At 35.6% G+C, this 14,253-nt stretch overlaps 1 protein-coding gene across 1 annotated transcript in view; it reads right to left on the minus strand.

The window, feature by feature from the left end:
• Positions 1-14,253, minus strand: part of LOC132724136 (uncharacterized) — a 32,373-nt gene that overhangs the window by 6,543 nt on the left and 11,577 nt on the right. The window contains exons 4-7 of the mRNA XM_060708952.1: positions 11,269-13,239; positions 10,779-10,928; positions 1,266-1,718; positions 863-924 (exon numbers count right to left, since the gene is read on the minus strand). Coding sequence (XP_060564935.1) covers positions 863-924; positions 1,266-1,718; positions 10,779-10,928; positions 11,269-13,239 — 2,636 coding nt within the window. The remainder of the gene's footprint in view (positions 1-862; positions 925-1,265; positions 1,719-10,778; positions 10,929-11,268; positions 13,240-14,253) is intronic.

The raw sequence follows: 14,253 nt of genomic DNA on the forward strand, positions 1-14,253 counted from the left end.
ATTAACATTCCTGTAAGGTTTCATGACTCTAGGTCAAATACTTTTGAGTAATACTTGCGACACAAGTTGAAAATTGCAAATTTTTACTGAGTCAAGGGCAATAACTCTAAAAATACTATATATATCCACATGAAAATAACCAGGTGCACAACTTCACATGCTGATCAACATTTCTGTAAGGTTTCATGACTCTAGGTCAATTACTTTTTGCGCTACGTGCGACACAAAAAGGGAACGGACAGATGGACAGACATACTTATGTGACTTTTCCTTTGATCTTTTTGGCCACTTTTAGTCACACAAGGCTTAAAAAAAGACACACAAGTAAAAACGGAATGAATAGGAATTTACTGTTACCCATTGTTCTCCAAGTCACACAAGTACCTCTGGGTTTGTACGGAAGGACGGACAGACAAGGGTAAATCTAAATGCCCCCCTATAGTGGGGGCACAAAAATTATGGCTCATCACATTTTACATGTGTCAAGGTTCTAAATCTGGCAAACAAAAATCTGTGTGTCAAATGGTTACAGGTTAGTTTAATACAAGAACATGAAGTTACATATTCAGGCATTCATTAAATCTAGATTTGCATTCCACATTAGGTTCTAAAATGTTTAAAAGATTTAATTTCAAAAACTTAGCCACCTTTTTTGAATGCTAACAATAAAGGTAAATTGTAACACAAAAACTATGATGACAGTCTGTAAATATGTCAAATGTTTTAGTAGTGCACTGGTAATACACATCAAGCCAAAACTTTCAACAAAGCACTGGTCCGCCCAAAGATGTAAAACAAAAAAATATTGACAGAGTAGCATTTAACAGTGCATGACTGTTAAATACCATAGATTAAAACTTACACCTGTCTCAAGAATAGACTTCTTGGCTATCTCTACACTTGTACATGGACTGTTCAAAAGACCTGAAAATCATAAAAGAGATAAAAAATATCAGGGGAGACAATCATCTAAAAAAGTTTAATTGCAGTATCATTTGATGGCTAAGTTCTGAAATGCTCTTTAATGATCATTTCATGACAGGCATCTGGGTAGAATCAGAGACAGAATGTAAGTTGGCTAAAATTGGCTGAAAAGCTTCCTCATATAGGATAATTCAATATTCCCAGCCTGTTCAAATGCACATGGTAAAAAGGGTAAAGTAGTGGAGTTTATCAAGGTAACATATCTTAATCAGTAAGAATAAACAATCAAAATATAATTTGACAAAAGAGAAAAGAGATAGAATCTATCATTGAACATTTACCTGTATATCTAGGGGAAATATTGCGCCTAGCATATGGGGCAAACTTGAGGGTATTATCAACTTCCTGCATCCATCTCTCAGCTTCAGTCTTCACACCAAATATAAGTTCGGAATCTGGCGTATTATCATACAACTGTGTTGTGTAAATGTCATGAAATGCTTCAATAACTGCATCTAATTTCCCTATCAAGTTTGGATCTCCTGTAGGTAATGCAAATCCAACTTTGTATAGTCCCTCACGAAACATCTTGGCAAATATGTCAGAACAGAACTTCCTTAGGTCAACCCCATTAATGTATTGTCTTGTTTGTTTGTTTTCAGTTAGACCACTTTCTGATGCCACCAGGGCAAAGCATTTGACACAAACATACTTGTTTTTCAATACCATTTCTTTTGAGTCCCCAATTCTCAGCCTAGGTTGATGGCTTTGGTCAGCAAAATAGCATCTTTCACCTAGAAAATGTTTTGATTGCTTGCTAAAATATTCTATGTGAATTACATATAATTTATCAAAATATCTATCATTGAATTTTATAAATAATATAAAGTTCATAAAATAAAACACTATAAAATCTTAATGGAATTCAAGGTATGAATTCAAGAGTATTTAGATGGGCTAGAACTACTGTCAACTGCATTGAAACTGAGGGGCGCGGGTTCAAACCCCACAGGAGGCAACTTTTTTTCTTTTTCTTTGAACATTATTTATGTATTTCTCGGATCACTCTTGGAAAGAAAAGTGTTTCATTTTAATTAAATAATTATTATCAGTATTTATTGGCTAAATTATGCCAAGTTTTTATCAAATATCACCATGTACCTGAAATTTTCAAAAGTCTTATAAAATATAAACTAGACAGTAAAAGTATTCTATATTTAATAAGATCAACCAGTATACTTAAAACAAGAGGGCCATGATGGCCCTGAGGTTGCTCACCTGTATATAGGCCCCCAACCCCCACCCCAACGTTGCAGGGCCAATTTAACCCAGGGGCTTTTATTGCACAAACTTGGTAGACACCCATAAGAAAATGTTTCATGCTAGACATCTCAGCTCTAGCTCATTGGGCTTTTTATAAGAAGATTACACATATAGTTAAAAACAATGACACCCCTGGGGCGGGGCCAGTTTTGACCCCAGGGCTTTTATTTGAACACACTTTGTAGACACTTACTAGAAGATGTTTCATGCTTAATATCTAAACTCCAGCTATTTGGGTTTTTTCAAAGAAGATTTTAAGTTTTTGCTATACATATATAAAGAAAATCAATGACCCCCTGGGGCAGGGCCAATTTTGACCCCAGGTCTTTTATTTGAACAAACTTTGTAGACACTTTCTAAAAAATGTTTCATGCTTAATATCTTAACTCTGGCTATTTGGGTTTTTTCAAAGAAGATTTTTTAAGTTTTTGCTATACACATATAAGGAAAATCAATGACCCCCGGGGCAGGGCCAATTTTGACCCCAGGGCTTTTATTTGAACAAACTTGGTAGACACCTATTAGAACATGTCTGATGCTAAATATCTTAGCCATAGCTCTATGAGTTCTTTAAAAGAAGATTTTTATGTTTTTACTATATGCATATAGGGAAAATCAATGACCCCCTGGGGCGGTGCCAATTTTGACCCCAGGGCTTTTATTTGAACAAACTTGGTAGACACGTATTAAAACATGTTTGATGCTCAATATCTTAGCCATAGCTCTTTGAGTTCTTTAAAAGAAGATTTTTTAAGTTTTAACTATATGCATATAGGGAAAATCAATGACCCCGCGGGGCGGGCCAATTTTGACCCCAGGGCTTTTATTTGAACAAACTTGGTAGACACCCATTAGAACATGTTTCATGCTAAATATCTTAGCTCTAGCTCTTTGGGTTCTTTAAAAGAAAATTTTTTAAGTTTTTACTATATGCATTTTGGGAAAATCAATGACCCCCCGGGGCGGGGCCAATTTTGACCCCAGGGCTTTTATTTGAACAAACTTGGTAGACAATTACTAGAAGATGTTTCTTGCCAAATATCTAAGCTCTAGCTCTTATGGTTTTTTAAAAGAAGATATTTAAAGTTTTTTCTTTCGGTTGCCATGGCAACCAGAGTTCTGCATGGAATTAAATTCTTTGAAAGGTGACCACCAAAGGAACATTCCTGTGAAGTTTTGATGAAATTGGCTCAGTGGTTTATAAGGAGATGTCATTTAAAGTAAAAGTTTACGGACGGACGACGGACGGACGGACGACGGACGGAAGACGGACGGACGACGGACGGACGGCCGGACGAAAAGCGATCACAAAAGCTCACCCTGTCACTTTGTGACAGGTGAGCTAAAAACAAGAGCCAACGCCGGGCGGGGGCAACGCTCGACTTTTTACTTTCTCTAAAAGCAAACAAAGAAACGTTTGAACATAATCTTAACGTTTCCTTTTTATAAAATTAATCGGTCTGTCTTGTCACATAAGTTTTGTCTATATATTTTGTATATATAAATATACTAAATTATATATACATATAAATAGAAACAGGCAATTCTATAAATAGAAAATTCTATAAATAGAAACATGCAATTCTATAAATAGAAACACACAATTCTATAAATAGAAAATTCTATAAATAGATACTCATGAGGGAGTCACGTGGTGACACGTGGTGGTGTCATGTGGTTGTGTCTTGTGGTGGTGTCACATGGTGAAGTCATGTGATGTCACGTGGTGGAGTCACGTGGTTGTGGCATGTGGTGGAGTCATGTGGTGTAATCATGTGGTGGAGTCAGGTGGTGGAGTCACGTGGTTGAGTCACATGGTACAGTAACGTGGTTGAGTCATGTGGTTGTGTCACATGTTGGTGTCATGTGGCTGAGTCATGTGGCTGAGTCACGTGGTAAAGTCATGTGATGGTGTCACATGGTAAAGTCATGTGGTGGTGTCACATGGTGGTGTCATGTGGTTGTGTCATGTGGTGGTGTCACATAGTCGAGTCATGCGGCCTAGTCACGTGGTGGAGTCATGTGGTGGTGTCACGTTGTAGAGTCAATGTGGTGAAGTCATTTGGTAGAGTCACGTGGTGAAGTCACATGGTTGAGATGTCATGTGGTGGAGTCATGCGATGGTGTCATTGTAGGTGGTGTCACGTAATCGAGTCACGTGGCCGACTCACATTTGAAAAGTCATGTGGTGGAGACACATGGTAAAGTCACATGGTGGTGTCACGTGGTAGAGTCACATTGTGGAGTCACGTGGTGGTGTCACGTGTAGAGTACGTGGTGAAGTCACGTAGGTAGAGTCATGTGGGTGAAGTAACATGGTGTGATGTCACGTGGTGATGTCACGTGGTGGAGTCACGCGTGGTGTCAATGTGGTGAAGTCACGTGGTGATGTCATGTGGTGGAGTCACGCCGTAAAGTGTCACACAATTCTTTAAATAGAAAATTCTATAAACAGATACACATGGTGAAGTCACTTAGTGGATTTACCTGGTGGAGTCACGCGGTGAAGTCATGTGATGGAGTCATTTGGTGTCACCTGGTGGTGTCACGGTTTGACATGTGGCAGTGACATGTGATGGTGGTGTCACGTGGTGGTGTGACATGGTGGTGGTGTTATGTGGTGGTGGTGTCACGTGGTGGTGACACGAGGTGGTGGTGACATGTGGTGGTGGTGACACATTGTGTCACGTGGTGGTGGTGACAGGTGGTGGCGACACGTTTTGTTGTTGTTGTTGTTGTTGATGATGATGATGTATATATATATATAATTATATACACACACACCAATAAATATATATGATCATTTAATGGGATATCCTTGAAGATTATTATGTTCAAGTTTGAAGACAATCCATTCAAAAATAACAAAGTTGCAGCCAATAACAGCATGAATAAGCAAAATTTGGACTTTAAACCTTGAAGGTCAAGGTCATTTATGGATGAAGGTCAAGGTTAGTGTGGTCTACTGAAAGGTCTTGTCCCAAGGGTTGTTGTGGCCAAGTATGAAGACAATTCACCAAGAAATAAAAAAGTTATGATCCAGGTACAAGTTCGCGGACGGGAACGGCAATAGCAATACCTGTACTTTTTTTTTCAAAAAAAAAAAAGTCGAGCTAAATATTAGGCAAACTTTGAAAACAGCCCCTCATTTTGGTAAATTTCAGGGATATTTTAAATGAAGCCCTCCAAGGAGCAAAATTGTCAACCAACTATTTAAAATTGTGGGGTAGGCTTACATATTTATACATAAAACAAACATTTTGAGAAGAAACAGTATTTAAATAAAAATCACACAACTTGAATAAATTCATGAAAAATACTAAAAATATCTCTTCTAAAAATAATTCATCATTAAATTTCATAAATAATACCATGAACATAAAATCTATAAAACTTTAATGGACAATGTATTTAATTAAAATCACATAACTTGATAAATCCATAAAATATACTAAAAATATCAATCTTTTTTGGGTTTTATAAGCGTATTTCTGACATATTTTTCGAGTGGGATAGACTCAAACAGCAACAATTTCTTCCTGAGACTGTTCAGTACAGTAATGTAGCATCATATAGTCATTGTGTGTGGTTGTGCTAACTAAAGAAGGTTTTTAGATGACATATTTTTTAAGGTTTGGTTTTAAGTCACATCAACACTGTTAAGGTCATGTGAAGACTTTCTAACCTTACTGGTGGAGGAAGATCTACGGTTCCTCTCTGTAATTTTTTCAGGCATGAACAGGCACCCAATTAAAACCACCATCATTCCTTTAGCTAGCATGTTAGCTACCTCACATGTAACAATCGAAAGTCCCAAGTGGGTTTCCAACCAACAATGGTGAAGGACAATTGTTTGAAGCCAACAACCTTCTCTACTTTACCATGTACCCCATCTAAAGGACATAGCTTGGAACTATTTCCAAGAAGTGGTCCTTTGTGTGAGAACATTGATTGGAAAAGCATTACTAAATAACTTTAGAAAAAATTCTAAAATCACCTTCCATCAGTACTTTGACTATTCAGTTCTACCATTGACCCCTAAGTGTGACTAATTGTCCTTTGAATTAAAATCAAGTTTTTGTCTGCAACACACCTAATAATTCGCTTGGCATTTGTGCCAAGTTAATATTTAAAACAAGAGGGCCATGATGGCCCTGAGGTCGCTCACCTGTATAAAGGCACCCGGAGCGGGGCCAGTTTAAACCCTAGGGCTTTTATTTGAACAAACTTAGAAGACACCCATTAGAAGATGTTTCACAATGTTAAGTTTTTACTACACACATATAATAAAAAACAATGATCTACTCCCACCCCCACCCCCCCCCCCCCTCCCCCATCAGGGCCAATTTTAATCCAGGGGCTTTTATTTGAACAAACTTGGTAGACACCAATAAGAAGATGTTTCATGCTAAACATCTAAGCTCTAGCTCATTGGGTTTTTTAAAAGAAGATTTTAAGTTTTTACTATACACATATAGTTAAAAACAATGACACCCCTGGGGCAGGGCCAGTTTTGACCCCAGCGCTTTTATTTGAACAAACTTTGTAGACACTTACTAGAAGATGTTTCATGCTTAATATCTAAACTCCAGCTATTTGGGTTTTTTCAAAGAAGATTTTTAAGTTTTTGCTATACACTGTCATATAAGGAAAATCAATGACCCCCGGGGCGGGGCCAATTTTGACCCCAGGGCTTTTATTTGAACAAACTATGCAGACACTCACTAGGAGATGTTTCATGCTTAATATCTAAACTCCAGCTCTTTGAGTTCTTTAAAAGAAGATTTTTAAGTTTTTGCTATACACTGTCATATAAGGAAAATCAATGACCCCCGGGGCGGGGCCAATTTTGACCCCAGGGCTTTTATTTGCACAAACTTGGTAGACACTCACTAGAAGATGTTTCATGCTTAATATCTAAACTCCAGCTATTTGGGGTTTTTCAAAGAAGATTTTTTAAGTTTTTGCTATACTCATATAAGGAAAATCAATGAAAATCTGGGATGGGGCCAATTTTGACCCCAGGGCTTTAATTTGAACAAACTTGGTAGACACCTATTAGAACATGTTTCATGCTAAATATCTTAGCTCTAGCTCTTTGAGTTCTTTAAAAGAAGATTTTTTAAGTTTTTACTATATGCATCAATGACCCCCTGGGGCGGGGCCAATTTTGATCCTAGGACTTTTATTTGAACAAACTTTGTAGACACGCACTAGAAGATGTTTCATGCTTAATATCTAAACTCCAGCTATTTGGGTTTTTTCAAAGAAGATTTTTTAAGTTTTTGCTATACACATATAAGGAAAATCAATGACCCCTGGGGGGGGCCAATTTTGACCCCAGGGCTTTTATTTTAACAAACTTGGTAGACACCCATTAGAACATGTTTCATGCTAAATATCTTAGCTCTAGCTCTTTGAGTTCTTTAAAAGAAGATTTTTAAGTTTTTACTATATGCATATAGGGAAAATCAATGACCCCCTGGGGCGGGGCCAATTTTGACCCCAGTGCTTTGATTTGAACAAACTTGGTAGACACTCATTAGAAGATGTTTCATGCCAAATATATAAGCTCTAGCTCTTAGGGTTTTTTAAAAGAAGATTTTTTAAGTTTTTCCTATTGGTTGCCAATGGCAACCAGAGTTTTTAATGGAATTTAAATTTTTGAACAACTTTGAAAGGGGTCCACCTAAAGATCATTTCTGTAAAGTTTGGTTGCAATTGGCCATGTGGTTTAGGAGGAGATGTTGTTTGAAAAGTTTGACGCCATTTTTTGAAGAACGCACGGACGCACGACGCACGGACGCACGACATTCGCAGAGTGATGACAAAAGCTCACCCTTGAGCACTTTGTGCTCAGGTGAGCTAAAAAATATTACTTCAAATTTTTCACATTTAACTTTGACATTTGAGATACAATTCTGGTTTTTGTAAGTCACTCCTTTTCATAGAGGTTAATAAATCAATTTGAAAAAAAATATGTGAATAAAGACTAACAGTCCACACAAGCATTTTAACTGCATTCATTCTTCTTATTTGACCCCTTATAAGTATGACCTTGACTTTTGAACTACAATTCTGTGTTTTGCATGTGATATTCTTTCTCATCTAAATTATATAATTATGTGCTCAGTTATTTTGGAATTATCAAATATATGGCTAAATTACAGTCTGGATCAGAAAAATTATCACATTTCAAATTCTAATTCCAATGAGCTATACTCCTTCTCTTAAAGGTTGACATTTCTGACAGGTTATTAGAGAGTCTATATAAAGCATGGTTAAAATTATAACAAATTTGTAAGGACACTAAAGTAGATACCTCAAACCGCTGCTTTGCTAGTAAGCATATGCATCTATATGCAGGCTCAACAGAATGAAATAAGTCAGATGAATACATTACAGATTGCAAATATTCCTACATTATAATCTAAGTTGTGTTTGTTTATTTTGTTGGGTTTTACTTTGCACCAACACAGTTAAGACCATATGGCAGCTTTCAAGCTTAATTGATGAAGGATTTCATGCATTCATTTAGACTAGGGATGGCAACAAATACCAAAACTAGTACTCGAGTACTCGGTCATTTTTTGATCGAGTACTCGGTTACTCGGATGATAAACAAATACTCATGGCTCTTAAGTCATTACAGTGAACAAACAAACAATACAACAAATAGTTATATTAACATCTAATGATCTTAAAAGTTTTATCACACAATATCAACATCATCAGCATGCTTCTTGCGTTTTCTATTTAAATTCATAAAATTCATAACTAAAAAGAGGACTGCAAGAGATGTAACTTAGAGTGACCAATAAACAAATTATTTAAATTAAATCAACAATATTATATTTTACAATGTTTAAATTAACTAATGCTCAATTTGAGGTAATTGTATATCATAAGAGGCCGAATGACATAAGCAAAACAGGTGTTCAATCCCAGTAAAACTGTTGATTGTCTTGTTAAATTTAGGATATCATTTTCGCTCCTCTGCAAGGATGTTTTGATTGCATTTAACAGGTATCTATGAAGATACATTTATATCTCCGAATTTCTGATCTAACTGGATACACTAATCTTATTAAAATATAAATTAAATATGTTTGAAAAAAGGGCTTGACCTAGGTCAAAATTTTAGGGAAAGTGACTTCTCCCTCTAGCTGATTTAGGGAGAAGTGAGGAAACTTTAGGGATTATAAGCTAGGAAACTTTACAAACTAGAAAAGAAATAAGAAACACCTCCCAAATAAACAATTCTACTATAAATCTACTTTTCATAAATGTATACCAATAGCAAACACAATATCTACTTGATATATACTGTATACATGTTTAGTGAGTATGTTATATTCAGGGCAGATTTTGATTTATCAATTTTGTATAAACAGCGTGTTAACTTTAAGTTCAATGTACATGTATTAGTAAAATATTAGATACAAATCTTCACATAATTTCTACGCCAAGTTTTTGAACATATTCACACCTTTAAGATGATGGGCATTGTTTATCTTTACTCGCCAAAACACCGCAATAATTATCAACAATTATGTATATGTCATGCAATCAGCAAATTGATTGAATCTGTCACCATTTTATGTAATTGTCAACAAATAGCCGCAGTATGTAAGTGTGTCGCCGATTGGTCAATGCAAACTGCCGTAGATACAATGCATTTCTGATTCGTCAATCGCATGAATACATAATGAGAAAGATATACATAGTGAACTCTTGCCTTACGGTGTGTATTAGACAATGTTGATTTGACACGCCTTCTTAACTAGCGGATTAATTGTAATTGGATGTAATTGTGAAATAAACAAATTGTTAACAGACCTAGCGTCGTAAAAAGGAATGACAGATCGCTAAAAAATCGGGCGACTTCAAAATCACTTTGAAGTTTGTTTTAGGCAAAGTAGCTGATCGGAAGGCGACTTCTTCGTCCAAGTCGCCCCCTAGCTCAAGCCTAACTTTCTGAGTTATTGAATATCAATTTTGTTATCCAGTATTTGAAGTATAATTGAGTACTCAGTTAACCGGTTACTCACTGCCATCCCTAATTTAGACACATAATGGCACCTTAGTATTGTTTGTTTGTTTGTTTGTTTGTTTCATTTTAGGCCTTTTATAAACAGTATTTCAGTCATATAGGCGGGTAGTTTCCTAACCATCGTTCCTGGAGAGTTACACCAGTACTAGACTACCTTCCTCCGTGCTAAACTACCAAAGCATCTCCCGGGGATCAAACCCACGCCAGAGAGGTAACTGGATTAGAAGTCATCGACTCTAACCCCTCAACCACGGAGGCGGTTTAGAACCACAGACGGTTCAATAGCTTCCTCAAATGAAAGAATCCAGAAACCCTGACATGATTAAAACTCACAACATGAAGGGAAGCGATTTGAAGTTGGCAACCATAACCATTAAGACACACAGGCCCTTATAATTTAAGTTTTGAGGATACTACAATATGTCTAATGAACTGATTCAATTATGAACTACCACATATAAATATAAATGTCTTTTACCATTTCCAGAGATGTCTTCTCCATACAGACACTCATTTACAAGAATTATGAGCCCATCAAGCTTTGCTGTCTTGTAGTCTATCTCAGCAATAGAAATTTGTTCCTTGCTCTGACACAGGTTCCAAGTGCATAGATATTCAATACCGTTCTCTGAAAATGGAACCATTCCAATATCTTATAGTGAAGATAACTACATGATGATTACTTGTTTATAGATAAAAAGATGCATATCATGTGTTATCTTTCAAATAAAGTTTGTGTAATTGTGTAATGCCTCTCAGATAAAATCATACTGGGATCAAAACCACGATTCCTCACCTTACATATCACCAGGACTGGTAAACATATGAAGTACACAGATAAAAATGTGCTACATCAAAGATTCTGTTGTCCTTATGTTTAATAATTATACTTAAATCAACCAATTTTAGATATTTATACTCATCAAACAATACTTTATCATGATATTTTATCTTGTTAAAAGTCTTACCTTCAGTCTGTGTTGACTGGAGTGGAAATACCTCAGCTTTCAAGCAACATCTGCAGTTCTCAACAACAGAGTCAATTTGATTTTTGTCAGCTGCTAACAACTGTTTTCTTTTATAATCAAGCTTCCCAAAATGTAAAACAGTGGTGTTCAGATGACTTTCTATTTCAGTAACAACATTTTTTCCTCTATTATACTGTCCCTTGACACAGATTCTGTCATTTTCAATTTCAATACCAACCTTATGTTTTTCCTTAATCTCTTCAAGGCATTTGGCACCAAATGACAGAAGATAGTTTGCCACAATAGAAGTACAACTCTTGCTATAAGAATATAGTAATTGTTCAATTTCTTGACTCAAATCTGCAGTATAACATATAATACAGGACGTTTTGTTCCCTTGATCACCTATTACCACCTCCTCTGGATGCTCTGAAAGAAAACTCTTTCCTTTTCCATGTTCAAGACATCTTGTATCAATTTTCATCTCTACAAAACAGCTCTTTATCTCAAAGTAAATGTTTGATTTGGAATTCTCATTCTCCCTTATAAAAAAGACAGTGACTGTTTTACCATCTTCACAAAATGCTATCTTTCCCTTTAACTTTTCTGTCACATATGTTTGTACTTTACCATTTTTAAGCAGCTTCTGTTGCAATTCTGGTAGAGAATTAAGCTCAACAAATTTGATCTGTTGTACAATAGTGTCTAACTTCTCAAAACATTCATCAACACGATCCATTTCTGGGCCTTGTAGTATAACATCTGCATCTTTTGTACGAATAAGAATATCTTTATATTCCTCCTGTAACTCCTTAATAACACCAAGAGCTTTCATTGCCTTTATCTCCTTGTCAGAATATGGCTTTCTCTTGTATTTCCTGTATTTTTGTACTAAATCTATCAACTCCTTTGCCTCAGCAGATTTATCTACAGTATACCAAATTATTATCATCCCTGGTTTATTTCCTGTGAAAACCTGTATTTTTCCACGACTATCCTTCTGAATCTTTTCTGCTTCTGGGAACAAACTGCCTTCAAGTTCAACAGATTTGATGCTATCAGCAACAATTCTTTCAACAGACTGAAGATTACTTTTACAGCATAGAATGTAAATTCTGTCTGGGAGAATTATTAAATCTGCGGGCACTTTGTGTAAACACTTTTGCAAATAAAACTGAACACTTTCACTTATGTTTATAAATCTTTTAGAGGAAAAATCCAATTCAAACCTGCTCATCTTGTTCATGGAACCCTTGAACCAGTTTATAGCCTCTACAAGGTAATTTTCGTCTGAACAAGTGAACTTGTACGCTCTGCTGTTATTTTCTTCTTTTTCAAGTCTCACATGAGGAAATTTTTCCAAAAATTGTTCATTTAGTTTCATGGTTTCAAAATATATGCCTTCATCGAATGAAATATCTATTGATATGTCAAATTCATCACTCTTACCAGTGCAACTTCGTTTCTTATTTGCCATTGCATGATATAGCCCTTTATTGAGAGTTTCTATATCCTTTTGTGGCCCAACAAACTTTGTGATGCAAGTTGTATCTTCATAAGATGTTAATATGCCTACAATTCCTTTTACTATCAAAATTTTTATTCTTGCATCTAATTCTTGCAGAATATTTTCTAATTCCCGTCTACTCTGAAAACGGTGAGATTCCACAACTTGGCCATCTAAGGCATCATTCACTGACATAATTAATGTGCTCCAAACTGCTTCAATCTTCTTCTTCTTGGCAAACTCCCCACTAACTTCAACAACACCGGCAGATAGAACTTCAAATTTGATATCCTTTGTTAACCTTCTCAGAAAATTTATCTTTTCAATATCTGATCCCAAGACAAACTGTAACTTGCACATGTCAACTTGTTTTGTTGCTTCATATTCACAATGCGTTTTGTTAATAAAAATTTGAAATTTCACTGTCTCCCAAGCTTTGCCAATGTTAAAAGACAACTTGTCACCTGCATGAAGAAAATAAAATGTAAGTAGAATCAGTTTTAAAACAAAGGAGCCAATGGCCCCAAAGTACAGACTGTTATTTGCATAAAAGCAGTGAAAGCTAGTGTTTATTACAAGAATATGAACAATGTTGGTCATAAGACAATACTTTGTGCAAAATATATTTTTTAATTATACTTTTTACGTGGTCCTAATTTCATAGCTGTATATCAAAAACAAGAAAGTAGGTCACTAGGACAATAATTAGGTAATTTGACGTAAAAAAAAAACAAAGGAGGTCACTCCATCAAATTCTAGGTAAGCTGATTCCAAAGTGCAATTTTACATCTAAAACTGTGCACATGGTCCAAATTTCATAGCTGTCCATCAAAGGCTAAGAAAGTACGTGATTTGTCATAATCTAGGTCAGTTGATGTTAAAAATTTCAATTTTACATGACAAACTGTGCACATGGTCCAAATTTCATGACAGTACATCAAAGGACAAGAAAGAAGGTCACATCATCAAAATATCTGTCAGCTTATATCAAAGGTAAATTGTACATCTTAAACTGTGTACATAGACCAAATTTCATAGCTGTACATAAAAAGACAAAAATGGAGGTAATTTGTCAAAATTTAGATCAGCTGATATTAAAATTCAATTTAACATCTCAAACTATGCACATGGTCCAAATGACAACAAAGAACAAGACAGTAGGTCACTGTGTTCTCTTGGGCATTTCCAAATTTTGACCAAAAGTCTTTAATTTAAACAATCTTGATACATGTCCACCAGACAATGTTTCATGTTGAATATCCTATTCAGAAAACATTTTCTTTTATTTCTGTTTTTACTATATGAACATAATGAAAATAAATGACACGAGGGCTGGGTCAATTTTGACGCTAGGGCTATAATTTTAACAATCATGGTAAAGGTCCACTACAAATGTTCAATGCCAAATATCTAACCTCTAGCCTTTGTCAATTCATAGAAGAGAATTTTTTAAGTTTTTACTTTATACATATAAGAAA

The sequence above is a fragment of the Ruditapes philippinarum genome, unplaced genomic scaffold, assembly GCF_026571515.1.
Source record: "Ruditapes philippinarum isolate M1 unplaced genomic scaffold, ASM2657151v2 ctg1222_1_1_1_1, whole genome shotgun sequence".
Classification (NCBI taxonomy): Eukaryota; Metazoa; Mollusca; class Bivalvia; order Venerida; family Veneridae; genus Ruditapes; species Ruditapes philippinarum.